This window comes from Barbatula barbatula (assembly GCF_947034865.1).
Source record: "Barbatula barbatula genome assembly, chromosome: 19".
NCBI classification, from domain to species: Eukaryota; Metazoa; Chordata; class Actinopteri; order Cypriniformes; family Nemacheilidae; genus Barbatula; species Barbatula barbatula.
In genome coordinates, this window is record NC_136782.1 from 15633879 (window position 1) to 15661735 (window position 27857).

The 27857-nt window shown below is 39.5% G+C and overlaps 4 protein-coding genes across 7 annotated transcripts in view; 3 read left to right on the forward strand and 1 right to left on the reverse strand.

Annotated features, from left to right (window-relative positions):
- The first annotated feature begins 112 nt into the window (after positions 1 to 112).
- LOC306908721 (synaptosomal-associated protein 25) lies at positions 113 to 5214 on the forward strand. 2 transcript variants are annotated; one of them, XM_079481867.1, is made up of 8 exons: positions 113 to 267; positions 1727 to 1810; positions 2254 to 2295; positions 2550 to 2598; positions 3568 to 3679; positions 4135 to 4272; positions 4442 to 4586; positions 4687 to 5214. In XM_079481867.1, the coding sequence occupies exons 2-8, from the start codon at positions 1739 to 1741 to the stop codon at positions 4750 to 4752; spliced, it is 624 nt and encodes a 207-aa protein (XP_079337993.1). In that variant the 5' UTR covers positions 113 to 267; positions 1727 to 1738; the 3' UTR covers positions 4753 to 5214. The 2 variants fall into 2 exon arrangements, with proteins under 2 accessions (XP_079337993.1, XP_079337992.1); XM_079481866.1 differs by having other exon boundaries at positions 265 to 558; positions 4687 to 5139.
- Positions 5215 to 5883: 669 nt separating this feature from the next.
- On the forward strand, positions 5884 to 9383 carry LOC306908720 (uncharacterized protein). Of its 3 annotated transcripts, none has more exons than XM_079481864.1 (5): positions 5884 to 6047; positions 6972 to 7162; positions 7437 to 7889; positions 7978 to 8031; positions 8167 to 9383. In XM_079481864.1, exons 2-5 carry the CDS (start codon positions 7024 to 7026, stop codon positions 8658 to 8660), a joined length of 1140 nt encoding a protein of 379 aa, XP_079337990.1. In that variant the 5' UTR covers positions 5884 to 6047; positions 6972 to 7023; the 3' UTR covers positions 8661 to 9383. The 3 variants fall into 3 exon arrangements, with proteins under 3 accessions (XP_079337990.1, XP_079337989.1, XP_079337991.1); XM_079481863.1 differs by having other exon boundaries at positions 5925 to 6047; positions 6932 to 7162; XM_079481865.1 differs by having other exon boundaries at positions 5956 to 6043; positions 6932 to 7162.
- Positions 9384 to 11689: 2306 nt separating this feature from the next.
- On the reverse strand, positions 11690 to 14532 carry xaf1 (XIAP associated factor 1). Its single transcript, XM_079482031.1, has 8 exons — positions 14358 to 14532; positions 13771 to 13906; positions 13596 to 13652; positions 13203 to 13425; positions 12969 to 13036; positions 12662 to 12871; positions 12472 to 12539; positions 11690 to 12113 (listed from the first exon to the last, which is right to left on the reverse strand). Exons 1-7 carry the CDS (start codon positions 14390 to 14392, stop codon positions 12498 to 12500), a joined length of 771 nt encoding a protein of 256 aa, XP_079338157.1. The 5' UTR covers positions 14393 to 14532; the 3' UTR covers positions 11690 to 12113; positions 12472 to 12497.
- The window catches only part of rap1gap2a (RAP1 GTPase activating protein 2a), a 57129-nt gene continuing 43285 nt past the window's right edge, over positions 14014 to 27857 (forward strand). The window contains exon 1 of the mRNA XM_079482024.1: positions 14014 to 14032. The gene's annotated coding sequence lies outside the window, so the exon portion shown is untranslated. The remainder of the gene's footprint in view (positions 14033 to 27857) is intronic.

A 27857-nucleotide genomic window follows, 5' to 3' on the forward strand; every position in this document is an offset into this window, starting at 1 on the left:
TGATAGACTTTTAGAACAGCCGATCAAATTCTTTAGCGCAAACTCGTGGATACAATAGTAGCCAATAGGATGAAAGGTCTTCACAAACGGGCGTGGCTTCCGTGTTACCTGGGATGAAGAGAACTGGCTGCTGAGTGGATGTGATGCTGAAATCAGTTCAATGAGGAAACACAGGTGTTAAGCGCGACTAGGCGACAAAACGCCCTTTGTATTTTTGTGCCATCCTCCGGGGAAGGTAAAGTTTAATCGTGTTCTTTCCGCCATACGGTAAGTTTCTTCTTAATTAACGGAAATACATTAAAAAGTTGGAATTGCGTTGTTTTTATATTAGCCGTGTTTGCAGTTGTACGTTTAGATGTTGTTTTGACTGGGTTTGACACACGTATGTGCTAGAGATTAATTTGTTTGTTATCTATTCCTAACGTTTTAAATGGTTTCCGAGTTTGCACAAATGTCGTATTGTCATAAAAAGTTCATCCGTCTTAACTGTCTCAACGTTAAGTTCGTCATATGAATGCATTGGCATATATCCTCACCGACGAACAGATAATCGCTTCGGTAAGATCTTGTAACCTTACACGTTTGGTTTAAAACCCATGGGCAAACCGGTCCAATAAATTCTACATTAGTTGCTGCGCACTCGTGGAGTGCACTGTGATGAATTCATCTTAACCTTTTCATGGGGGAGTCATTTGACATTTTCAGTCTTATGTTTGTGATAAATCAATATTAGAAAGTCCTGCGTCCTTTGCATAAGACAAATTACATCTAACAACAATAATGCTGGAGACTAATTAGGATAATACTCGAAATAATAAATGCATATATGAATGAATCATTTCAACCTATTTTCAGACTTGTTCAGTCATTTTTTTGAAGGGGCGAAACAAACTGCACTGTTCAGCAACAGGTTTCTGTGCCAAATTATAATAACAAAATATGTTTTGTAAGCAAATTAACTCTCAAAATATATATTACTATTGGCAGATCATTAATTTATTGCTTTTTTAGATGTATACTTCCTATGAGCTTTAATTAGTGAATTTTAATTGGTATGCACTTTAATTAGTGAGATGTTAAAGGTGACAGCCTGCAACATTTGTTTTGTTTTTAATTATAATAATTTTACTACTAAACAATGTGTATATCATACGCCATGTGTTAAGTGCTTGATTTATTGATTGACGTGTGTGTGTAAATACTCCCCATAGAGGCGTAAATCTGTTTCCTCTGAAGAAACTGTGTGTGTGGTAGTAGCAGGAAAAATGGTTGATAGGGGATGTTGCAAAAACATTTTTGCTGTAAAATATGAACATAAAGTTGCCTCAAAGGAAGTATTACAACTTATGCTTTGTGACTAAAGAGAACGGCAGCAATGGTTTCTAAAACAATGTTGTGTAAGTCATTGTGACAACTTAAGCATGCCCTCCAAAGAGTTTGTGCCAGGATTCGTTAAGATTTGTGGAACTCTAAAATGTTCCAGCGTGATGCTCAGAATGCATGCAAATTTTGAGATGCACCTAGCAATTAATGAATAATGGTTTCAGCGTCGCACAAGGGAGGTATGCTCGCTGAAATTGTTTACTGAAAATCGAATGCATCTACGCGGTGTTCTTCGCAGTCGTTATAGTCCAATTATTGCTGTCAATCTGAGGCATGCTGAGTTTATAAAGCCTTTGCTCTAAGAATAACTGCTTCCCTCAACCTGTCCTCCCCCCCGCTGCAGTACTCGGCTGGGATGGCTGCTGATTCCACGATGAGGTCTGAAGCGGAGGAGTTGCAGAGGAAAGCCAATCAGGTTACAGATGAGGTAATGCCATCAACAGACATGATAAAAGTAGGAAACTTCCAGATTGAGGTATTGATTTTTATTAAACGTGAGCTGACAGCGTGTGCCCTGTAATTGCTGCTCCTGTTTTGATGACATTGCACAACCCCGACTCGCTCATCAACAGGCTGTACAGTGATGACATCAAACATTTCCCCTGATCTCCTGTTAAGGTTGTTACAGGTCTCTCTTATCCCCATGGTACATAGCAACCAGGATGATGACGCTGATTATATGCACTTGCAGTCCTGTTGTGAATCATGTAATCATAAATTAAGCCATTATTAATTTCCTAATTTTCCACTTGGTGTAAAATAATGACAGCAGGTGCTGAACTTAAACATTAGGTTTGAGAAAATACTTTTCAGGTAACGTTATACTTTGAATTTGTCTTTGAAATATTTTTTTTCTTTTACTCCAACCAGTCTCTAGAGATCACCAGAAACATGAAGCTTCTTTTAGAGGAGGTGAGTTTGGAAAATGGAGAACAAAAAATCTGTGTTTAAACCTGGAAATAAAGTTTTATTGAAAACATCGACATAACAGGACGGAGTCAATTATTCCTTAATTCCATAACCAACAGGTTTTATTCTTTCCATTTTATTGTGCAGTCTCTTATTGTCCATTGTGCACAAGTAACATACAACGAGTGTAGTCTTGAGTTTAAAAGAGAACGGGTGTGTTGTCTTTTCTAATGCTTTTACCTATCATTTTTCAACAGAGTAAAGATGCAGGAATCAGGACGTTGGTTATGCTGGATGAGCAGGGAGGTAATGAGTTATCTCCATACATAACATATTAAAAAAATGGAACATCTTTGTCACGGTTAATGCATCATTTGGTGTTCAACCCCTGAATGTAAATTGTGTATTAGCAATTGGACATGTATGACAGGTAGCTATTATCTCTATGCTAATGACACAGTATGCACAACTTGGCTACGTGGGAGTACAGCCCTTGTGTTCTTCCTCTTCTGTTATTTACTTGTCTTTAAGTACAACATGTATTAAAAAAGTTATATATGCAAACAGTACATATGTACCTGGTGCGTGTGCATGCTTGCATATCTACCCCTTTCTATCCGCCCTTCCTACTCCCTGTCATGCTTGTCCTCCCATCTCCCCTGCATGGGCAGAACAAATGGACCGTGTAGAAGAGGGCTTGGATCAGATCAACAAGGACATGAAGGAGGCTGAGAAAAATCTCACTGACATGGCCAGGTGCTGCGGTCTGTGTATCTGGCCATGTACAAAGTAGGTCTCCTCCCAGACACCTGAGCCATGGGCTTCGGCAGTAAGCTATCAAGCTGTCAGTCATGTCACCTATCTTACCCGTCATTTCACCTATCTGCCCGTCATGTCACCTATCTGCCCATGCCTCTGTCCTATCATACAACCTGTCCTGCTTTGAAGCTGTTTTAAGTTTGTCCTTTTGTGACCGGGGACAGTTATGTGAGCAAAGGTTTGTTCTAGCTAAATGCAGCATACAATGTATACAGGTAATATGTTTAAACTTTCCTGCCATGCTCGCACAACACTTCCCATTGTTTAACATTTTTAGTTATTTGTTATGGCTGTCGTTTTTAAGTTTAGATTTGATTTTGTCATTTTGAGCCAGAGCTACCATGGAGGTTTAGTTGCTTTTGGCGCTTGATGAGAAAACTGTTGTTGTGTTTATCTTATCCTCGTACTTTAACCCCGAAACCTCCATCCTCTGTGATCCCACTCTCCGTCATCCAGAGCAGCTGGAGCGGATTGAGGAAGGGCTGGACCAGATCAACCAGGACATGAGGGAAGCTGAGAAAAACCTTACAGATCTGGGCAAATGCTGTGGTCTGTGCTCCTGTGATAAGTATGTGATGTGATGGAGGGGCTCGGCCTTCAGGGGCATGTTGGTGTGCTTGCATGAAACTTGCATGTTTCGGTCATTTTGTGCCAAATGATTGCTTGTTTGAACTCATAAAATCACAGTCCTTTTTTGTCAAGTAGTTATAAAAAACATACAAAACTGCTCAAAGCCATAAAAAAAAAGATCCCTGGAAATATTTACCCTCACCAATAACCTAGACTTGAACTACAAAAGTTAAGTTGGAACAACTAACCCTCCAACAAAATAAGAAACCGTGATTTGTGTGGTTCATTCAAAACCGATGCAACACAAACTAATTGTGTCTCAGAAGTCAGTGTCAAGTCCTACTCGATCATACGCAATAACAGCCTACATTCACAGATCATTTCTTAAGGTTATTGGGGAATGATGTGACGAATAATGTTGAATTTGTGTCTTTCTCCTTTGGCTTTTCACAGGCTAAAGGACTTGGAAGCAAGTGGGGCCTATAAAAAAGTGTGGGGTAATAATCAGGACGGGGTGGTGTCTAGCCAGCCCTCATCCCGTGTGGTGGATGAGAGGGAGAAGATGACCATGAGTGGTGGATACATTAGAAGGTTCTAAATTCGCTTTGATTAATATATTTTGCATTTGTAATAAATGTTAATAAGCTATAATGAAAAAATAAGAATGTGAATGGAAATGGTTACCACAAACAATCAGATTTATTTACCAGTTGTCGACCGTGTTTCAGTAGTCTGTGTCTTTAAATGTGGTGTTCAACAGAGTGACGAACGATGCAAGAGAGGATGAAATGGAGGAGAACTTTGCCCAGGTAGGCAGTATCCTTGGCAACCTCAGAAGCATGGCAATAGACATGGGCAATGAAATCGACACTCAGAATGTCCAGATAGAACGCATACAGAGCAAGGTCAGTTTTAACAAAAATGATTGCATAACAAGTGCATTAAAAGTTATATCATATCGGACCAGGATTAATTATTAGTTTCGTCTTTCATTTGCTTTCCCAGGCTGTGGTTAATGAATCCCGGATCAATGAGGCCAATCAGAGGGCCACAAAGCTAATTTCAAGATAAACACACCATGCTAGAGATGACAGAATTTGTTATACATGTCTTGTGTAGGGAACATTTTGCTATTCATCCATAACTATTTATGGAACTTTATTTTTTGTCTTTTAACATGACCGCATAATGGGAGGAAGTCACTAGCCCGTCTGTCATGAGATGTATTTATACTTAAGCATGTACATAAACAAATATTTTAGACTTCTTGGTCTTTTTTAAGCCTGGAGAACATGTGAATGTGGATAAATGCCCACTTTTGGTTCCAAGAACACTATAAAGTAGCTAATACATTTATTACAGGTTACAAGTTGTTTTTCTTGATAAACAAAACATAGTTGTTATATGAACATATGGCATTGTTTATGATAAATTATTAAAACAATTCACACATATACCAATAATTTTTTATTGATTTCTTTTGTGAACGGTGTTTTCTTATGATCGGATCTAGATTTCATTTTAGGCTCATTTCTACAGGAGTCTCACTACGCCCACCTACAGGTTAAAATGCATATTACAACACCACTCCCTCCCTTTGACAGAGGAGCTCAAAATGGAGGCGAGTGTTTGCGTGGCCGCTTTATTTGTGACCTGTATAAACGCTGACCATGTTTACAGATACTCAAACGTCAGGTTTTGATTTTGCAGGCGCCCAAATATCTCCCTTTCCATATCAAACCCAGTTAAGCAACCTGAGATAAAGGACATATTTATGTAACAAGTTAATTTTCTATATTCTGTTTAATTGTATAACGGCGTGAATAAATTAAATTAATTAAAATGCATGTGGAAAATAACATGGGCTTCCCGTTTAGAGTCAAACTGCTTACATCAAACGCAAAATGCGTGCCTTTTTGCATCTAATTCATATTTAGTTAACAGCAATATCTTATACTATTACTAAATATTGCACGTATACCAAAACACCTAAAACCTATTGGATCACGTCTATTTAGACGTTAAATGTTATCCTATGCTTGTATGCAGTCTGCATACTGGTTTGGAAAAAAATGCGTAGAAAATCAACAAATGAATTTATGCGTAATATTCTACGTAAATTTAGTTCTATTGTAAGTGAACTGGTTGGATGCTCGCATCGGGCCACACAGTGTATATGAACAGTTAGGATTGATTCCATACAGGCACAGGGCAGGATTACTATAGAATGTTGGCGAACTATCGTCGCGGAGGGAGAAAAACACGTAAGCTGAGTCTGCGCGACGCAGGGGATCGCTGCCTGCGAAGTTTATCGGGCAAGCAAGACTACAGCGACAAATCCTAGGATACAGTCGGCCGTACTGTAGGTAATTACCACTCCATCTTTCACTAATATCAATACTAATAAAGTTAATCGCGGGCCATCTCCACGCCCGTCTTTTAGATTTCACTAAAACTCGCTCATAAACGCGTCTACAAAAAGTGTGCGTCTGGCTGGTTATAACGTTAGCTACATACGCTAAATACAAATCGGTTTGATCATCCGGATGGAGTACGTGCTTACCACGGGAAAATGCATCTAAATTGACGCTTAAACGTGTATTATGTACGCGCACAAATGCATTATACGTATTTTCGCGGTGTACGCATGTTTGGCAAAGTGAAAGCTTGCGATGTGTGCTATGTGTCCGCGATGGCGCTCTCTCCCTTCTCTCTGTTCCTCTATTGCTCTCACGATTAGACAGGAAAACAACAAAGAAGCAGGAAGCATATGGGCACACCGGCGAGGCGGTGTGAGATCACGGTGCAATTAGATCTAACAGTTAATTTAAAGTCAGAGGAGCCTGGAAAATGTGAATCTGTTCTTCCCAAATGTTTGCGTGTGGCTGGTATGTCATTTTAAAGGGCACGCATCACATGACTAACACTATTGAGGTTTCTTGTTAGCATTACATCTTGGGTTTATTTATAATGAAAGTGTTTGTGTTACGTTACATGTGCACGTACACGAACACTTAACTAGTCCCTCAAATGTCTTATACATTTTCAGATTAACAGCATGCAGAATAGAAGCGTCTTACTAGGATATAATAAAATATTATAAATGTTTGTAATTAAATCATTGTTTTATTTATTTATTGAATAAGCTATTAGGGGAAGGCTGTTTTAAGGGCCTTAAATAAGAAAACAAGATGTTTTGAAACCTTGTTTAGTGTCCTCATAGCAATTTTGATTTATTTTTCTTTTTTAGCCACCAAATTAAAGCTACCTTTCTGATGGATATTATCTAGAAGCCCTGTTTGGTTGTAATTGGAAACAACGTTCTGCGAAGAGCAGAAGAGGATGTCAGGGATCCTACCGTACCACTACAGGGGACCAGATGGCAATTTGATGCGGTTTAAGAAAAGGAAGTCACGGTTCACATTCCCGGAGGTTGAGCTGCTCCTCAATGAAGTTCAGAAAAAACGGCACATACTGGTTGGTAAGTTGTTAGGATAGAGAGAAACGTAATTTTCGTCTTTTGCACTTTAATTCTGCGTCGTGAGTGTGTGTGCACTGTATATTTTGCATGTCGTGTTTGAATGCGTGTATTTATTCACTTTGCTCTTGATACTTTTTCTATTTTTATACATTTAATGTATTGCTTGTAGTTAACATGTTTCATGTACAGGTTCTTTGTAACAATGACAATTGTAAAAAGCTCTAAATAAAAGTCGAGTTGAGAATTATATCTAATAAACTCATGTCTGCCACAGGGAAGTTCAACAGGGGCATTTCGAAGGAACTCAAACATCGTACGTGGGCTTCTCTGACGGCACGTATCAATGAGGTCAGCGAGTGTCACAGAGAGGTCATTGAAGTCATAAAGAAATGGGCTGACCTCAAGTGCGATACCAAGCGGAGAGTGGCAGCCATGAGGGCAGCGGGAGCCACGCCTGCCCAAATTGCCCAAGAGTTGTCGCCTGTGGAAACTATGGTGCACCAGATCCTTCAGATGACAAACTCGAACAAAAATACGACGGCTTTGACATTTGATCAAGTGGATGATGACAATGAGGATAGTCTGGATATGTCTGATATACCATATAGCTCTTCAGGCATGGCAAACGGCACGCCTCATTCATTTGGCTTAGCGATGCCACCTCCTATCAACGCTAGGATCCCCGGCAAAAGGGATTTGGGGCCACCTACGGATATTATGTATAGCTGTGAGTTTCTTTTTTTTAGTAATTTTTTTATTGGATTTGAAATTTAAGGTCATTACTAGTATTAACAGTATGTTTGTATGTATAACAGACGATTCAGCAGTGCCTCTTACAGACCTCCAGGCTGACACGTTAGAAAATGAAGGTATAAATTAATCTTTTGCTGTTTTGTAAGTGCATTATTTAATGTTTATATATATATATATATATATATATATATATATATATATATATCTTTTAAAAATAAATCTGCATTAACATTCTTTTCTATTTCTTACAGACAGTATATTACCATTTATTGAACCAGCAAACCAAAAACATCAGAATACTGTTAATATCCCTCAACTTCTTAGCCCTCCCAGTGCTGAGAGGAGAATTATGCAAGAGAAACCCAATCACAACACATCTAATGGCCGTTCAGCACCTGGTATCACGACATTTACCCCGCCCTGCAAGGCCTTGTCTTCGGGTTCTGTTCTAGCTCCGCTTTCTTCCAGACCTGCTCCTGTGGATCCACATAGCATGCGGGAGCATTTAGCCCAGAGTGCCTCACAGAGCCTGCAGGAGCAGCAGGCCACCACGCTGCTGATAGGCTCTCTTTCTCGCTCGCTTGAGACCCTTGCAGAGTCAGTGCAGCGGATGGTTCACACCCAGAAGCAGTTTTCACGTGACACCTTACAGCTGCAGCGCGACACGCTCCATGTCCTGCGTGACTTCTCCTCCAGCACCTTGACTCTCCTACAAGACAAGATCCATGGCCATCATAACCTGTGACCATCTCGCTGATTTTCTTTTTGGCCATACTACAGGGAGAAAGTTTTAGATGTTGTGAATACAGATATCACAGAATATAAGTGACACTAGAGTTTATTGCAGTCTTACGTTGAATCTTTGAATATATGAAATTCATAAAGCTAATAGGATGAGACTGAAAAGAGATTTATCTATTTATAATGGTTATAACCAAAATCAAATACATTACGATTTGAAATAAAGACAAGCCCTAGGTGCTTGAAGTTCTTTGTGGAGTTCCTAATAGATACCTGCTAAATGTTTTAGGTTGATGATTGGACCACAAAGATTGTTGACTGTTGTGGACCAATTGTGCTGTTATATCTTTAATTTAAATAGGCAAACTGTATTTAAAAATTGACTTATGTTTGTGGTGCTGTTTATGATTTAGCATTTTGTTGGTTAGCTGGAATTAATTTTAACAGCAAATTTCTTAACAGACCTGCTGTAAATGTTTAGATCTACATCTATTTATTTCTTTGTAGTTTTAAAACTTGAATTTTCAGTGACTCGTAGTGTTTTACTTTGTCTCCTGGTGGTTTACATCAGAGGTTTTTTAATTGCAAAACACAATTTGACAAGCATAATCTGTCCTAAAACCCACCTGTTTTCAACCTTCCAGAAATGAAAAGTCAACACACTGTTAAGAATGTTTCCTAGATTACAACGATGTGTGAAAATGAAAAATAAACTAATATAATTTGGAAAAAAAATTATTTGGTTATTTAAACATGTATTTATATAACCATTTTGTATTTATTTTATGCATTCATGTGTTTTCCACATTTGTACATTTATTTCTACATTTCTGTGCCCATTTGGTAATGAGGGGGCATGCTTCATGAAATAGCAGTCCAGCACAGAGTGCTGCTGCAGGCCACAGGCAAACTCTAAGGCCAAAGTAACATCTTGTGCTTTGACAAAGTGACATGCAAGAGATGAGTGTGACCACATGAAACAATAATATAGTATATTAAAGCAATAAGCCCCAAGAAGCAGTGGGTTACAGTGCAATGAAAGTCATGAAGCAGAGTGCCTGAAACACTTGGATGCAAACCATTTGGATGCAAAGGCTTCATAAAATAAAGTAAAATACAATTATATTTAGGCTACGTAATACGGCCAGCCATTATAAATGGTTGTATTTTATAACGGCTTAGAAGTCGGCTCAGCCAATCGGAATCAAGCACCAGAACTGACCGTTTTATAATACAGTTTGAGTTCCGAACGTGACACGTTGAGCCGTGCTGGTCCACATGAGCTCCAGCCCACGGAGAGCTCCAAATGGTCATCCGCGCCTGTTTCTGTGCACCACAATGTCAACTGTCATGTATTTATCACTTTCAGTGGAGAAGCAATATAGTGCATTTCACATAAAAATATACGGGCGGTTTCACACTAGCACTTTTGGTGCTCACCTGGGTTCGATAAACGTCAAGAGTTCGGTTCTTTTTGGTGATGTGAACGCTGTCTTCCGAACCCGAGTTCGTACCCGAGTCCGCTTAAGAAGGGAGGTCTGGCCGGTGAGGTTCATGTTAACTCCAGTTAGCTTCGTTGCTGACATGAACGCAATCGTACCAAATCGCGGAAGTGGACCGCTGTTTATGACGTATTATTTCTGTTCGCCTTCAGCGTTCTTAAGGTGTGTTCACATAGAGCGCGAATGAGGCGTCAAGCGCGAGTGATTTACATGTTAAGTCAATGCAAAGACGCGATAGACGCGCTTGCGGCGCGAATGAGGCGGCGCGAAACGCGCGAATTGAGCGTTCGCCGCGCGAGTTGAGAAATCTGAACTTTGGCGAAAATTCGCGCCGCGTTAACCAATCAGGAGCCATTTCGCAATAAACGGGAGCCGCTTGCGACAAAAAGCCCCTCCCATGACGCGAATTTGACGCGCGAATGAAGCGAACTTCACGCGCGAATGAAGCGAGTAAACACAAAATGTTCAAGCGTCCAACTACTCGCGAATAGCGCGTTTTTGACGCCTCATTCGCGCTCTTTGTGAACACACCTTTAAGAGCATTTGCAGTACATTCACAGACGATAGTGCCGCTATGTACTGAAGCGTTGGAAATCAAACTAACGGTTCAAAAACATATATGTATAAAAAAACTAGGGTTCGGACCAGACAATCGAACTAAAGGTTGAACCGACATATACAGTATAATTACCGGAATATGTATTTTTTGCAATTGCTTGTAAGTGTTCTGGTTTTTCTTCATTTATCCGTCTGATTACTTCATGTGCCATGAACGCCTCTCTCTGAAGGGTCAGATAGAAACACGACAGGCGCTGTCCTGAATAATTAGGAGAATTATCATTGGTCAAGAAAGCACAGTCTCATGAATAATTATGAGACACCCATACGTCATCAATGTACAAAGTCACGTCACATCCTTTGACGTTGGCCAGATGAGGATTTTGAACCCGGAAACCAAAAAAAACTTGTTTTCTCTTCTTTTATAATTTACAGTTGCTAACATTGTTTTCTATGATGTGCAACACAACAAACTATGATAACATATAAATAAATGCTGTTTAGGGTTTGGTGGCGCTTTAAATGATCATGATACAGGTCGTGTCAACAGCTGATAGTAAAATAAATCTAAATATGTATTAGATAACTGGCTTTGGGGATCTCTTTGGTCCAAATATTGAAATAAAGGGCATTTGTATGAGGCACTAGGATTAGAAAAGTAATATCAATAAAATCTGTGAAGCATAAATGCTATATCTATAAAATTATATCTTATTTATATTTTTACGGCTCTAAATAAAAGGATAGGAGAATTTAAAATCAGACTTGCTGCTAGAGCTGGACTTTTTAGTTAAGCCACCAGGCGGCAGACTGTGGAGAGAAATAAATGGCAATCCTGACTGAAACCTCGCCATCTTGTGGTCATTTGTTTAAATGTCATTCCATTGCTCGTTGTCTCATTTCTTAGGTCCTTATCTGAGCGATGGTCAGCTGGATCCTTAAGGTATTCATGCCATAATATTTCAGTGTATTTCATTATTTAGTACTTTAATTGTGAAATTGCTTATATTTAGTCCATATGTTTCAAGTCTATGTTTATATACCTGCAACAAGTACTCATTTGAAATCTTTATTTCGATGTGCTACTTGGTCATAACTTAAATTTGCCCAGATTTAACATGCAGTAAACAACTAAATACTACAAAAATACAAAGAAAACCACCCTAGATTAGACAATAGATTGTATATACACATATTGCACTTAAAATGGTTTATACCTACATTATATAATAACATTTTCCCCTTTAACCATTTATCTTTAACAATAACTCTATATTTTCATTTAATTTACTAATTCTAGTATTTAATAATTCTATATTATTGTGTAATGTGTATTATTTATCATGTTGACGTAATCCCATTATTTGTGGTCGCTGAGAGTTATGTTGCCAACAACCCTGTAAAATAAATCATAGTTTTATTAAAATTTACTGTAAATGAATAAATCACCGTAACTGTATAAGAAAGTTTAAATGGTAATGCATAATATGAAGAGTTTGGTTCCAAAATTAGATAACTTTTTCTTTCAAAAATCATGCTTTTTTATTGTGCATTCCAATTAATATCAATGAAACTGCAGTTGATTTGTTTTAATATAATACCCATTGATATAAAAGCCATTATAACTCAAAAATACTGCTTACTAACACAATAAAACACAACAAAAGCATGATGACATAATAAAAAATAAGATTTTATATAAGATTTAGATATTTCATTTTGAAACCAAACACTTCATATTCTTTGTGTACTTACATGCATAGTTCTGCTTGCACTGGTCATCACTGTGACAAGTTCAGATATTTATGTAATTCACATTTTTTCTTAAAAATACAAAAAGCAATCATTAAATCAATTACATAGTAGGCATTAATGTACAGTAATTCGAATTGACATTTTATAATTGATTTCCTTTCAGAGTTCCCAAACCAAAAATGATCAGTACCTCATGCCATTCAAGAGTCTTTACGGGAAGTGCCAGATGACAGAAATGACAGGTGCTTATTTCGTCTAGGTCTCTTTCCATTGTGCTGTATATCTTTGCCTTCTGAAACTTGAAGGAGACATCTGAAATGTCTGGAGGACTCATATTTCTAGGTTCTAAGTCTTCGTTAATACCGGCATCCGTGTTTCTCACAAACTGTTTGCAGTACATCTAAAAGACATATGATTTACTATTAAAATAAATGGTCATCTTAACAAAATATCTTTAATAAGTTGCATTATATAATTATTTAAAAAATGTTATTTACCTCATGCCTCTCAAGATTCTTGGAAGGAATGGACTTCAGACAACCCCAACACGTTGAGATGAGCTGCTCTAAAAATAAATGACGTACTGGATTAGTATTTTACATTTAACATATAAAAAAACGAATAATGAAATTGTTCTTTCAATAAGACCATGATCACCCCGTGGAGATGTTTCTGAAGCGAAAACTGTTAGAGATAGAATATACATAATGATGTTTGTATCAGTCACTAACCAACAGTTTCATCATCTTTGGGTCTAGTGTTCTTCACTGTTAGTGTCCCATTAGAGCACTCCAGAGTATGTCGTTGCTGGTGTTGAAATTGGACGTAGCGTCCACAGTCAGAGCAGGGTGTTGTGCGACTCCCGCAGGACAAATTGTGCTTCAGTAGACCACTCAGAGGAAGCTCAAGCTCACAATACTCACAGCTCTCCAACCGCTCTGGGCACTCAACTGTCTGAAATGGAAAAATAGAGAGAAAATAGACACAGAGAGATGGGAATAAGTGAGAAGAAGCATGCAGAGGGTGAGATCACAGACATAAAATGCAGCAATATTGACAAGCCTTTTTTGAAAAAAAGAGCTCAAGTGTGTGATGTTCTGTGAGGTGTGAGGTTAAACGTTTACCTTGTGGTCCGACAGATGCCTTCGTTCCATCTTTTTATTACATTTCTGACATTTAACCTGTGATGCATGAAGAAAATACACAGCACCACAAACATTTCAGAACTGGGAGATGCATGATAAAAAAGTTGAAAACAAATTTTTTTGACACACAGAAGAGAGATCACGGTGTTGTAACCTCTGCGTGTTGTTCAGCTTTGTGGTCATCCAGTTGATCTCGATGGATGGTTTCATCGCAGTCAGGGCACAGACACAGAAACCTCTGACAGTGCGGTTCATGCATTTCAAAGTTTGCTTTGGCCACTTCTTTATTGCTGCGTGAACACGTAGACACCGTTCAGGGATTGAACGCTTCGAACATGCATTTGTTTTCACTTTGACATGCCATAATAAATCGTCTATAGTAAAGTAAATATCAAGCAAGGTCCATCAACTAAAAGGTAAAAGTGTGCCAATCTCTGACATATATTATACAAATAACGCCACTGCTGGCTAATACACTAGCAACCGATAGGTTTGCTTTAAGTAAAAATCATTTAAAAAGTAACGATCGACACAAAAATCAATCATTGGCGACTAAATAAGTAAAATGTGCTTTTTATAAGAATGTTTCTCTTGTTTTTAGTGTAACTTAGACGACGCGATGAATACAGCGTAGCGACGCTGTCGAGCAAAGCGCTGTTTTGTTAAGTTATTACGTAAACGTTACAAGAAACACTGACCGACGCGGGTTTATACACTTCTGTACATCGTTAAAACACTCACCAGTGAGTACATAAAACCTTTTCTTCTGTATCCATAGTTATACAGAGGAGTGTGATATCTTGCTGGTTTGGAAACAGAAAATCCTACTTTGGCTGAACAGAAAGCGAAAACGAAACTATGGAGCGTGTGTACTGTTTATTATAAGTTAACACATCTCTAAGCTGCTAAACATGTCAACACGAAATACGACGGATTTACTTTTGATATAGAAAGATATAATATAATAAGTAGAATCATGGACGGCTACTCATTACCATCAATGTTTTCTATAAAGCAAGATATGTATAATATTTCCTAAACAATTATAGTGCAAAGTGCAATATTTAAAACTACATTAAAGGGATGAATTAAAGAAGTTATAGTGGACAATTATACAGTTTTAAAGGGATATTTCAGCCAAGAAACAAAATTTCCCTTGAGGGAAATGCCTTTAGTGTGAGTAAAACAAGGGCATATCGCTTTAAGAGATTGCTTTGATGTTAGAAATGATGTCAGGTGTTTATTCGTAACATATAAGTATAGTGGGTTCAGTACAGTGAAATGTTATGGGAAAAAGCTACTTTTGGCTATACAACGTGTTTTATTTCTCCACTTTTTTCAGATTCTGCACAGGACATTGGTAATGCTCTTTATGTTTCAGCCAAATTTTATCATGGCATTAACTAAATCTGTTCCTGAATAAAGTCGACAGTTCAGATTGAAATGCAGCTAATGCATTTTTTCCATTATCAATGTATTGGCATGAATCAAGTCAATGTGTTCAGTATCTTCTCTGAGGTGTTTCCCTGAGACCTTCATGAACCATTAGAGGTTTGACAGAATGTTGAATAGATGTCCCTTGTTGACGCCATTAGCAGATATTCTCTTCTATTGACTCTCTGCTTTATGGTTTTATTGAGCTGTTTTGAAAAAATGTTCTCTGAATAATTGAACAAGGCTTTTTGATCCAGGCTGATGGCAGCACCTTAGTCCCCGGCTGCTGAGACATCAGACGTCAGGTGCTAATGGATGTTTGTCAGCAGGAAGTGTACGGGAGCAGATGTGTCAAGCCGGGTCAATCATAGTAATTACTGTATTGAGTTTCCTGTTTTCCCTAACACCTCAGATGGGTGTGGACAGGGACATTTACACAGACTCCTTCATATTCTGATTCCATCAGCCGGCTTGCAAGATCTGATCAGAATTGTGATCAGCTTTAGCTGTGCCACAGTCAAAAACGCACAAGGGTGAACCAGCCTGCTACTATTAAACAAAGTGTAGTCGAGTGAAGGGCGGTTTCATTGTATGTTTGTGTGCATGCCCTATTGAAGTTCACAAGTCCTTGATTCGCCAGTCAAATGTTAACAGTTTTTTGCAAAGCAAATAGTTCTCGAATAGCAGTCACAAATAGAGACGCATTCATTTATATTCTATGTGATTATACTAGAGATGTTTCTCATCTCTAGTGTATTTTATTGCGCTGGATCACACTGCATTGGGGTCTTTTAATTGCAGTTTATATGGTTGATAGAGAGCTGTAATGGTACTCCGATAAATAATGTATGAAACTTAATATGGTTATATTGCTTTAAAGGGCTCTTGAGACATTTTGCAGGAAAATAATGTTGGGATTGACTTTTTCAAAAAACAAATGTCATAAGGATGTATATGCCTCTTAAATCAAATTTTATGATAAGCACATTGTAAGTTTAGTTGAATAAGATGTAAAAATGACAGAAAAAGAATGAAGCCTATTTTAGATAATTAAATTACAAGGAAAGCTGGGATGTATTTTTAGATGCAGGTCACACTTCTGATTGGCTGTCAAGCATTCCAGTGCCATACGTTCGTTTATAAATCCTATGAAATGTAGGTTATATAACTGCAGAAAACGGGTTAATGGAATTTGGACACGTGTTTGAATTTGCTGTTGTTTTTGGACTAACGCTATATACATATGTTCAGCCAACCAAACCCTGAGTCTGACAGAACTCTAAAGAACATTTTCAAAGGGGGTTACCAAGGCAACCTACGAAAGTGCACCAATTAGAAGGCGCTAGGGTTCTTGAAGCGCTAAACTGCCGAGAGATTGAAGGAGATTGAGACAATCGCTCGAAACAAACAGTCAAATGAATGAACCAGGTGAAGTTCAACAGGCACTCCGAGTGGAAGATTGCATTAATTGCAGCTTGACTTTTCCGAGTTCCAGTATGTGTGTGTGAAGAAGGATGCAGGGTTGATTCGGTTTTCCTGGGTTGTGACATTTCCACAATACTAGTCGGTTCTAAAACATGTCACCCTTGTTTTGTTTCGCCTGAATTCTGTGTATTGATGTTCTGCAGCTATTTGCGGATGGGAGCATGAGTGAGTGGGCATTGATCTGATTGGACCACAGCGGTGGCCGACCCGATTGACCATGATGTTTTAATGGCCAGTGATGCACATGTGTCTACATGTGCAGAGAAACGAATGCATTTGTGTGAAATCTTCCTCAGTTTTGTGATCAATTCAGTATTTTCTACTTTGTATGCATTCAGCGTCCACGCATTCTGCTAGGTATTAATGCTTTGCCAGCATATATATGCGTGCGTGCGTCTGTGCTATGCCATAAATCTTGCGTCTCTATTCAATTGCAATTCTGAGAAATTATCTGCACACTAATCCATCAAAGATGCAGCATATTCACTACCCTAGCAACTATTACAACTACAACCTGCATTCTTAAGCACACATTTGTCTCACGATTCTTCTTGCTCGCATTCTCTCATTCTTTTCCCTCCCTCCACAGAATCTCTCTCGCTGCACTCTCTCTCTCTCTCTCTCTCTCTCTCACCCATTCTCTCCTCATTCGTGTTGAACCAGTCGTTTCATGCTGCACTGCTGTGTTTACTCAGTCTTGCGAGCCACTGATGGCAGATTCAAGGTAAGATAATGTTTTAATGGTTATTCAAGTGCATGCTGGATTCAGCTCTTGTTGATAATGTGTATCACAGTAATGGAAACAGTGCTTCGTGTATGTTTGAGATGTTATTAAACTGTTGGTCTTAGCAGGTGCGTGTGAGAGTGTTTGCAAGCTTAAGCTTTGGTTTAATGGGTGTGTTTTCTTAGATGTCATCTAAAGATGTGTTTTGGGCGCAAAGCCGTATTTTGCAATTGTAATTTGAATCCGCATGACTATGATTTGACTCTAAACTCATTTGGAGTTTTTTAATTGCACTTTACTTGTAGGATCTCCTACGATCACCATGTAAATTAATAGCTGAGTATGCGTATTGTGTTGTGTATGTGAGTCATTCCTTTAGTGTTAAAGATAAAAACAGTATGTTGAAGATAAACATGACTCATTTTTCACGGCTGTGCGAGATTTATTTAACACAAGGATCGCAAGAGCCTCACAATGTGATAAAATGACTGTATACAAGACTGGCGCAATGTGACAACAAATGTCAGCCGAATTTCAGATGGTTTGGATGTATGCAATGCAGTCACGTTTCTGCGGTTTGAGCGGTCATCGTTGTCGTTATAGCAGGAAAGTGATATAGGATCTTGGGTGTAGAGTTACAGTATATTCTGTTGTACTGCACGTTGCGGTTATTATCGCAACCTGTAGCTATTCGAGTTGTAAGAGACACATGTTGTCCTCCGCACAGTGCACGATTAGCCTTTATGACATAATTACATCCTTGTATAGTTTATGATAGATCCTGCAATTCCCATCAACCTCATCTGCTCTCCTCTTTTCTGGGCTTATCCTTTTATTTTAATAAAAATCATTCGATAATTTCCGAATTGCTAATTTTCCCACATTGCACTCTTTTTCTGCCCTCGCAGTCACTCATTAGTTTGCGGTGCAGTCGCTTCACACCTCATTTTTTCCTTCCCTTCTGTTTCTTCCATACATGCCCTTTCTTTATTCGCTTAAGGGAGCGCAGAGAAATGGTCCCTGGTAAAATGAAAGAACGGCTTTAATCTCTTTTCTTTTCTTTTCACTTCTCTTTTTGTTGTTCTTCTTATCCTTCTTGTCACACCCTTGTCATCACTTCTGTTTTTTTGTCTCATTGGCTTGCTTGCATTGAGTCTCATCGCTTCTCAGTCACGTCTCCTGTAGTCGCAACATTTATTTCTCTTTTATATCTTCTCTTCACATTTGTTCTCTTCTCATACATGTGGTCTTGTGTTGCTTCTCGTCTCAGTCTTTAGTAGTCTTATCCTTTCTTTTCAAATGTCTACACAGTCTCGAAGTTCGCATTGCTTCTCATCGTTTCTGTTCACGTCTCCTTCTTTCTTCACATCTCTTTATCAACTTCTCGCATCTCTTTGTGTCTTCTCATCACTTCTCGCCATTTCTGTTCTTCACACATTTTCTGTTCTCCTCAGCCTGTGCATTGCAAAGAATGACAAAAAGACATGAAACTGGAGATTCTAGACATTCAAGAAATCAAATGACAAAACGGAAAGACTATGTGATGCAGAGATAAGCACGACTCATAAACCACATGCTACAGTGCCGCGATGATGGCCAGCATTGACTAGATAAGACATTGCATTAAAGCCAGAAGCACATTTGTTGTGTGTGCGTACACATACCGTATTGCGTATATGTTTGACGTGCTGGTGGGTGTAAAATATAGCAGGCAGCGAGTGGGTGTAGTGACTGAGCTCTTTGTCACGGCTATCGAAATTCTCTCGCACAGCACATAGATAAGCGAGAGAGAGCGGCGGTTCATCGCTAATGAGCGGATCGGAGGAATCAAGCACAGGAAGCCAAAATGTGAGAAACGCTGTGATAAAGAGGAATTAGGAAAGGAGTTGAGAGAGAGAAGTTAAGGGCAGAGGAGAAGATAGACAAGGTGATGTGAGGTTGTTGTAGATTTGTTTACAAACCATTATTTGAGTATAAATTGAGATAAACGTTTTCAAACATTTTCAAGAAAAACTTGAATGTTGTCACAGTTGTGTGTAGCATAAAGATGTGTTGAGGCAAATCAGAAATCCGTTATGGCACACATACATCTGGGAGACCTCTATTTGATGTCTGTGTTTACATCTCCAAGATGATTTTTTTCTGGGATGTTTTTCTGGGATGTCTTATACATATAGACATCTATAATATGTCTGTAAGATGTTTATGATTTAGAATGTATGTAAAACAAGATGTTTATCGGCTGTTTTTACACAGCAGATGTTTTCCAGATCTTTAACGGACATCTTACAGACGTACCTGTGCTATTTTAGGCTAAATAGCAAATAAAGGTGTGGAGAGGAGGAGAGTAATCAGGTATAAGAGAAAGGCCGAATGTGTTATCCTGACTCCAGGTTTTGGTTGCTCAATTTCATAGATAAGAGGAAAAGCCCAGACAGCAGATCTAATGAGCCACATCTTGTGAGCGCAAGTGTGATACAGCCCCCTCTCTAGTCAGTAATCTAATGAGAACGCATGCCGCTCATTTAGAGCGAGAGCAGCCGGAATAGAAAACAGTCCTATCATTCAGTTTGAGCTCAGGCCAGGGTTGCTTGAGCGCACAAAACAGTCTTTAGTCCATTATGCACAGTGAGCGCATGGGCATGCCATCCCAACAGCAGCATACGGTCCATAGTCCAAATGCTGTTTAATGCACTGCAAATCACTCTGCCAAATGCATAAATGTAAATGACTTGATTTTGTTATGTAGGGTTTACATCTGGATCAATATGTTGACTACTCAACATTCATTCATTCATTCATTCATTTTCTTCCGCTTATCCGGGGCCGGGTCGCGGGGGCAGCAGTCTAAGCAGAGATGCCCAGACATCCCTCACCCTAGACACTTCCTCCAGCTCTTCCGGGGGGACACCGAGGCGTTCCCAGGCCAGCCGGGAGACATAGTCCCACCAGCGTGTCCTAGGTCTTCCCCGGGGTCTCCTCCCGGTCGGACGGGCCCGGAGCACCTTCCGGGGAAGGCGTCCAGTAGGCATCCGTAACAGATGCCCAAGCCACCTCAGCTGACCCCTCTCGATGTGGAGGAGCAGCGGCTCTACTCCGAGCTCCTCCCGGGTGACCGAGCTTCTCACCCTATCTCTAAGGGATCGCCCAGCCACCCTGCGGAGGAAGCTCATTTCAGCCGCCTGTATCCGGGATCTTGTCCTTTCGGTCATGACCCAAAGCTCATGACCATAGGTGAGAGTAGGAACGTAGATTGACCGGTAAATTGAGAGCTTCGCCTTGCGGCTCAGCTCTTTCTTCACCACGACGGACCAGTACATCGACCGCATTACTGCAGAAGCTGCACCGATCCGTCTGTCAATCTCCCGTTCCATCCTTCCCTCACTCGTGAACAAGACCCCGAGATACTTAAACTCCTCCACTGGAGGAAGGAACTCTCCACCAACCTGAAGTGGGCAAGCCACCCTTTTCCGACTGAGGACCATGGCCTCGGATTTGGAGGTACTGATTTTCATTCCAGGCGCTTCACACTCTGCTGTAAACCGTCCCAGTGCATGCTGAAGGTCCTGGTTTGAAGGGGCCAACACGACAACATCATCCGCAAATAGCAGAGACGAGATCGTGTGGTCCCCAAACCTGACACCCTCCGGCCCCTGGCTGCGCCTAGAAATTCTGTCCATAAAAATTGCGAACAGAACCGGTGACAAAGGGCAGCCCTGCCGGAGTCCGACATGCACTGGGAACAAGTCCGACTTACTGCCGGCAATGCGAACCAAGCTCCTGCTTCGGCCGTACAGGGACCTGACAGCCCGTAGTAAAGGACCACAGACCCCTTACTCCCGAAGCACCCTCCACAGGATGCCATGAGGGACACAGTCGAATGCCTTCTCCAAATCCACAAAACACATGTGGATTGGTTGAGCAAACTCCCATGAACCCTCCAGCACCCTGTAGAGGGTGTAGAGCTGGTCCAGCGTTCCACGGCCTGGACGAAAACCACACTGTTCCTCCTGAATCCGAGGTTCTACTACCGGCCGTATTCTCCTCTCCAGTACCCTGGCATAGACTTTCCCGGGAAGGCTGAGAAGTGTGATCCCCCTGTAGTTGGAACACACCCTCCGGTCCCCCTTCTTAAAAAGAGGGACCACCACCCCGGTCTGCCATCCCAGAGGCACTGTCCCCGACCGCCACGCGATGCTGCAGAGGCGTGTCAGCCAAGACAGCCCCACAACATCCAGAGACTTGAGGTACTCAGGGCGAATCTCATCCACCCCCGGTGCCTTGCCACTGAGGAGTTTGACTACTCAACAGTTATATATATTCTTTGTGGAGGTCTACCGCAAGTTAAGTTTGGGTCACATAACGTTTGTTTATGTTGTTCCTGCTAAACGTCTATTAAACATTTCAATCAACCAATCAGATTTTAGAGTTAGGATTAATTTAAAGCCCGAAAAACACTGACTTGATAATGTTATGTGTAGTTAACGGTTATAGGCTTCATGATAAAGCTGAAAATCTAGAAACATACTTGGGTAAATCATGATGTGTGAGGTTTCATAATCGTGCCCTTGAGGAAAGCACTTAATTCCAGGTGGCTTCAGGATGTTTGACTTTATATGGTCTGCTGCATGACTACATCCTGGTAAAGAATTAGCATAATGGTATTTTGCAGCAGAGTTTTACATTTACTCTTACTGGCATGTAGAAAGAAAGTTCAAAGTGTAAATGAGATTTAGGAAGGAAGTTTGCAATTCCAATGAATGTGTAAGAGAGAAAGTTCTTGCCTCTGTGAAATTCATTGTTTTCTTTTATCATCACCTTTTTTTCAATGTTCTATAAAGTGAGATTAACCTTGAATTTATTGCAGAACTTGGACTGGGACTACTTTTGCACTCCCTTTTACCTTAGGTCTCTTATTCACTCGTTCTCCTCTTTTATCACTCATTCACAACATGTACACTATTAATTTTTACACTTTTATAAGAAGAAATATTGCTGTGTCTCTAGGGAGGAAATTGTAAAAAGGTCAATTGTGGGTTGGGGAATAGTAATCAGTATTTACTTTATCAATATTGCACTGTAACATAAACAAATCTAGTAGTACAGGTCAATATTTGACTTGATCAAAATCAACAGGTGTCCAAATGGCTCAACAAGATACAAAGGCCAGATCAGATGCAACCCAAGCCAGATCAGATATAATCTTAGATCTCTGTCATGCACCAGCATTGAAACTCTTCACGTTGTGTTGCGTTACATAAAGGCATAAATAACACATGCCAGTCTGGGCCCACGCTGAATCATGGGTTTATGAGCTTTAGACTTGGCCTTGGGGAACGGCCTTGGATTTGTCTGCTGCTGATAGACTGCGTTCTGTCTGCGGTGATGGTACAGCTGTTAGCTCAAGTCCAATGCACTTAGATAGATGATGCCTGCCACTTCTGTGTGTGTGCGGGCTGGGCGTGTGTTTTATGTCGGTACGTAATAACATCTTTTTTAATCAATGCCTGCATCCACAGTGGCCAGTTGTGAAACACGTTCCACTCTCCAGAGTCACAAAGCCGGCGAGAAAAGTGTAAGTGACGCTTGACTGATTACCACATACTGTATATTGATGCTTTACCAAACCTCGCGATCATTTTATTGAAGCGGATGTTAATGCAATTGCAAAAGAGGGAATCACAGTTGTGATTTTCGGATTAAATGAAATTGAGTCAAGTGTGCTGTGAAAGTTTCTTTTCAAAATATTACATCTATTTTTAATACTAAGACGTTTTGCTGTCCTATGTATTCTGTGGTTTATGGAGCACAGGTGAACAAAGAGGTTTGCTTGGCACTTGAGGTAAACTGACTTCATCCAATATAAAAAAATGGCTGAGATTTGACACTGTACTTCCTGTGCTTGAACTCATAGTAGCCACCCAGAGTATAGATTGAGCTAAACACAATCCAGGTCCCTTGCATACAGATTGTGAAAGAGGTGGGTTGGGGAGGGCAACAGGTAGGAGGTGGCAACAGTTCCCTCCCCTCACGTTTCATCTAAAAAAGTAGAGAATATTTGGGGGAAACCAGAAGTTTTCTGTCTGTCTTTGGAGAAATACAAAGGAGAGAGATCTCTGACCAGTATGTACAAGAAAAAAAGGAGATGTTTGTCTTTTGGGGGCTTTGGACGGTAGGTTATCTTTGTTGGTTATCTTTGTTATTTTATTCACTAAATTATAGTCTGAGCTCCATTTAACTCAGTTTATTTAAGATAGACTAGGATGGAAGTTTGTCTGTTTGCAACTTGTTTATTTATTTGCTATCCAGTTTTGTTGGTTGAATGTTGTTCTAACATTTGTGTAAAAAATAAACAATAGGACTACTTCTGTAGCAGAATTGATTAAATTTCTCCCTGTGTTGTTATGTAGGCTATATAGACCATATTGCAGAATAAAGAGTATCTATATAGTGTAGTTCATGCACACCCGTGTGAGTTTAATGTCCGTGTATCTCGGGGCTATGTGCTGGACCACTGCTGATGTTCTGATAGTGGATAAAGACAAAGCTTTCCGTATTTGACAATGCACACTGATTACTGAACTGCGTCACCACTGTGACCACTGGTTTTCATATCTCTCACCTTTGCTTACGTGTTGTGTGTCTCAGTTACTGAAAGCAATATACATTTCATTGTATAGACACGATTTCGATGTAACAGATAATCAAATAAAATTGCACATGCACAGCTTTGCATTCTTTTTTTTTCACAGAAAAAACCTTTCTTTTTTCGTCTCCTGGTGAAGTGTACCTCATATTTTTATATGATTCACGTACTAGACATTTTATGCATTTAGACACTTCAGTGAGCGAAAGTAGCATTTGAATTGGAGAAAATGAATGTGTCCATTCCTCCTTTGCAATATTTCTACTAGTGGAAGTAAATGATTGATATTTGAGCGTTTGACTGGAATGGAACATCTCGCTTTTGTCATCTGGCTGTAAATGTTCACACATTCAAATGGGCAAAATGTTAGAAATGTACAATCTCAGAGACTATTCAAGCCATTCCCTGAATCTCCTTGAGGAAATCTTGATGTGTTTTTTTGCCGACTAGACTGAACTGCTAACTCTTGCCAGCTCAGTATCCCGAATTACCAGCATGTGTGGCGCCACATCGCCGTTTAGCTGAAATGATAAACCTCATGATGTTTTCTTTCATTTACTCAAGCTCTTGTCATTTAAAAAACTTTCTTCCATGGAACACTAAAGAAGATAGTGTATGTTGGGGACCGAACAACCGCGGTATCTATTGACTTGCATTAGTTTTGTGTCCATACAATAGAAGTAAATAGGTCCGCCATTGTTAGGTTATCAACATTCTTCCAAATATCTTCTTTTGTGTACTGCAGAAGAAGGGGATGAGTAAATAATGACAGAATTGTCATATTTGGCTGAACTACCATTTTAAGGATATCTATAAAATACAAATATATTAAAGCATTGACACACTTTGTATTTAGAAGGTAAGCATTATAACACATTTTTACATTTCTCTGCACTTTTCATTGAATTCCTGGCTGTGAGGTAAATTAAATGCTATTGTCTATTTTAAAATGAGGAAAGGCAAAAGGCTTAGCTAAAAAAAAAGCAAATGCTGGCTGCAGTATGTAGAGAAGGAGACCAGAGTTATTTTTATTCAATGAATGTCAATGGAAGAAAAGCTTTCGTTAGGTGAAAATTAGGTGAACTGCTTTTGTGAGGCAATGGTGTATCATTTAACAGCCTGTCTGCAAATGTTCAACATGTTTTACACTAAACAATACTTTTGTTGGAAACTGTATCTTTACTACGGTTGTGACAGGTTGGATTTATTGCCACCATCAAACATGAAGTGTTATTATTGAATAAAAGATATTGCATAATACATGTTGAGTTTGTTTATGTTCTATATGTTGTTTATGTTTATGTTCTACAAAACTAATGCAATTCAATAGATACCGCGGTTGTTCGGTCCCCAACATACACTATCTTCTTTAGTGTTCCGCGGAAGAAAGTCTTTTAGATGACAAGAGCTTGAGTAAATGAAAGAAAACATCATGAGGTTTATATAAAAAAAGAAACTTACACTAACCCTCTTCTCTTAACAGGTAGTGGTCTAGCTTTTGTTCAAACTGGTAGCTTTGTATTGGCACCTAATGTACTATTGCTCTTTGTATGACATATCGCCTATTGCTCCCCGAACTCTTTGTTAGTCGCTTTGGATAAAAGCCTCTGCTAAATGACTAAATGTAAATGTTCTCTAGAAAATAAAACTTTTAATTGATCTTTTTTGACAAGAGGTGTTTTTAGTTGGACAACAGGTGCATGTGTTTAATCAGGATGCTTTTGTTTGTCTCTATAGCATTAGACTATAGCATTAACTACATTTTGGGATTTATTATAATGTTTATTTTTCTCTCTTTCCTGCCCTGCCCTGCAGGATTGACAAGTCCAGCATTGCAGCCCTGAGGGCACGGTGAGTTTAGAGCGAATATAAATCCATCCTATCCTCTCTCCTAATGAGATGCCTTTTTCTACAATCAATACATCCAGGGATCATCATTTCACACGTTAAAGAGCATGCTAATCTATTGGTGTATTCATGCAGATGTTACAGTCTTCATCACAAGGCCTGTTTACATCTTACATTAAGATCTGTCCTGTGGGTGAGCCGATCACAAGAGCTCAGGTGAAACACATTGCCATTTACACCTGGTAGCAAATGCGTCTCCTGTGAGCACCTGTGTTCTGATTCAGGGGAGGATCTTTAATTTCATGACTACAAAAAATACATCACTTACTGTTTCTTACTGCATGTTATTAAAAGAAAACCTTGATCTCCTCTCAATGACACTTTCATTTTAAGCCCAAAATGTGTAGATATTAAAGGAACAGATCAGCCAATTTACTCACCTTCGAGTTGTTCAAATTCTGTAAACATTTGTTTGTTCTGTTAAACACGAAATTAGATATTTTGATGAATTTAGGAAAGCAAACCGTTCTGCGGCACTATTGACCACCATTGCAATTTTTCCTTCTATCAATGGTGGTCAAGAACTGTTTGGTTACAAGCATTCTTCCAAATATCTTTCTCTGTGCTCATCAGAACAAAGACATCTATACAGATTTGGAACGACTAGAGAGTGTGTAAATGATGACCGAATTTTTATTTTTGTGTGAACTGCGCCTTTAGGTAACTTAGATTTTGTGCATATATTGTGCAAAGATTAAATGCATAATTTTTGTGTGTTCAGTTGTCCGATTGGAACTGTTCTCATTGGATGATTATTTCTATAAGTTTCATTAAGAGCCATTAAAATGTTGCCGTTGTTCCAGTCATAGCTTGTCTGCCAGTTCTTTACGACAGTCTCAACCTTCAATTGTCTATTAGCCCGTCTGAAGTGGAGGGAATAATTGTGAGCTCAGTATAGACTGAGATGGACAGACATCAAAGACCCCTGTTGTGGATTAGCCCAGGTGGCCTTTTCGACAAAGTGGTGTGTTTGGGGAAAACAGTTTATTTTAATTATTTTGTGTACGCCTGTGCACTAACACATTCATATTTGCCGTCGTCATATTTCTTCCTGTGGGTTTTCATGTGTTTGTTTTTCTGTCTGGAATAACAATCCCTAATATTGCTGCATACTATTTATATTGGTCTCCATGGAAATCAGTTTGCAAAGGAAGATGTGTGTAGTGCGGGTCAGTGTGTCTGTGCTGGTTGTCTGTGTACGCTGTGCTTCAGGGGGCATTTTCTAGCCAAGAACCCCCCACTCTCCTCACATCTGCAACTACAAAGTGAATGGACGGCACTCTTCATGTAAAGGAAAAAAGGCTGCGTTAGAGAAGCATAATCAGTGCCTGTTTATGCAGGTGCTTTTGTTTATGTAATAAAGCTTAGTGTTGAATATGATTTAGAAATAGAGAAAGGGAGACGGGCATAAACAGAGAGGAAGAACTGAGAGGAGAGTATTTCTGGTGCACCTCGCACTGCTTAAGATGCCTCGCAAAATCTGGTGAGCTTTGACTCTTATACTTTGTTTGCATGCTTATTTTAGTCCCAACTTGTTTTTATTATATTACAATTGACTTGAAGCAGTTGTTTGCAACATTTTCTGTGTATGTAGAAAAGAGAGAAATCGATCTGAGATTGTCGATGTTGATTTGTATTCATAGAAAACTTGGTATTTTGGTATATTGGCAAATCTAAGCACAACACGTTTCACATTAAAACGTCTGTTAAAACCCTGGAAGATACGTAAATTAATGAGGTATTTTTCTCAACATGAATATCTGAAAAGCCGCAGACTGAAGTCTCCATTAGATCCCCATTTAATGTATGTGTCTGGGAGAAACAGAGATCTTATTTGAGTTCACTTTTCCACATTTCCATTTCGAAGCAACTTGAATTGTTTATGCAAGGAAATGGAGATAAACGCTTGCGTTGAAATCAAATGCCTAGTTCAATTGGATTATACATAGCAGTAGATCACCGTCTTGATTTCAAGCTGGAGGAAAATTGTCTGACACCTAAATGAGACGCCGCCCGAAGAGCAGTTTCAGCTGTCACAAATGAT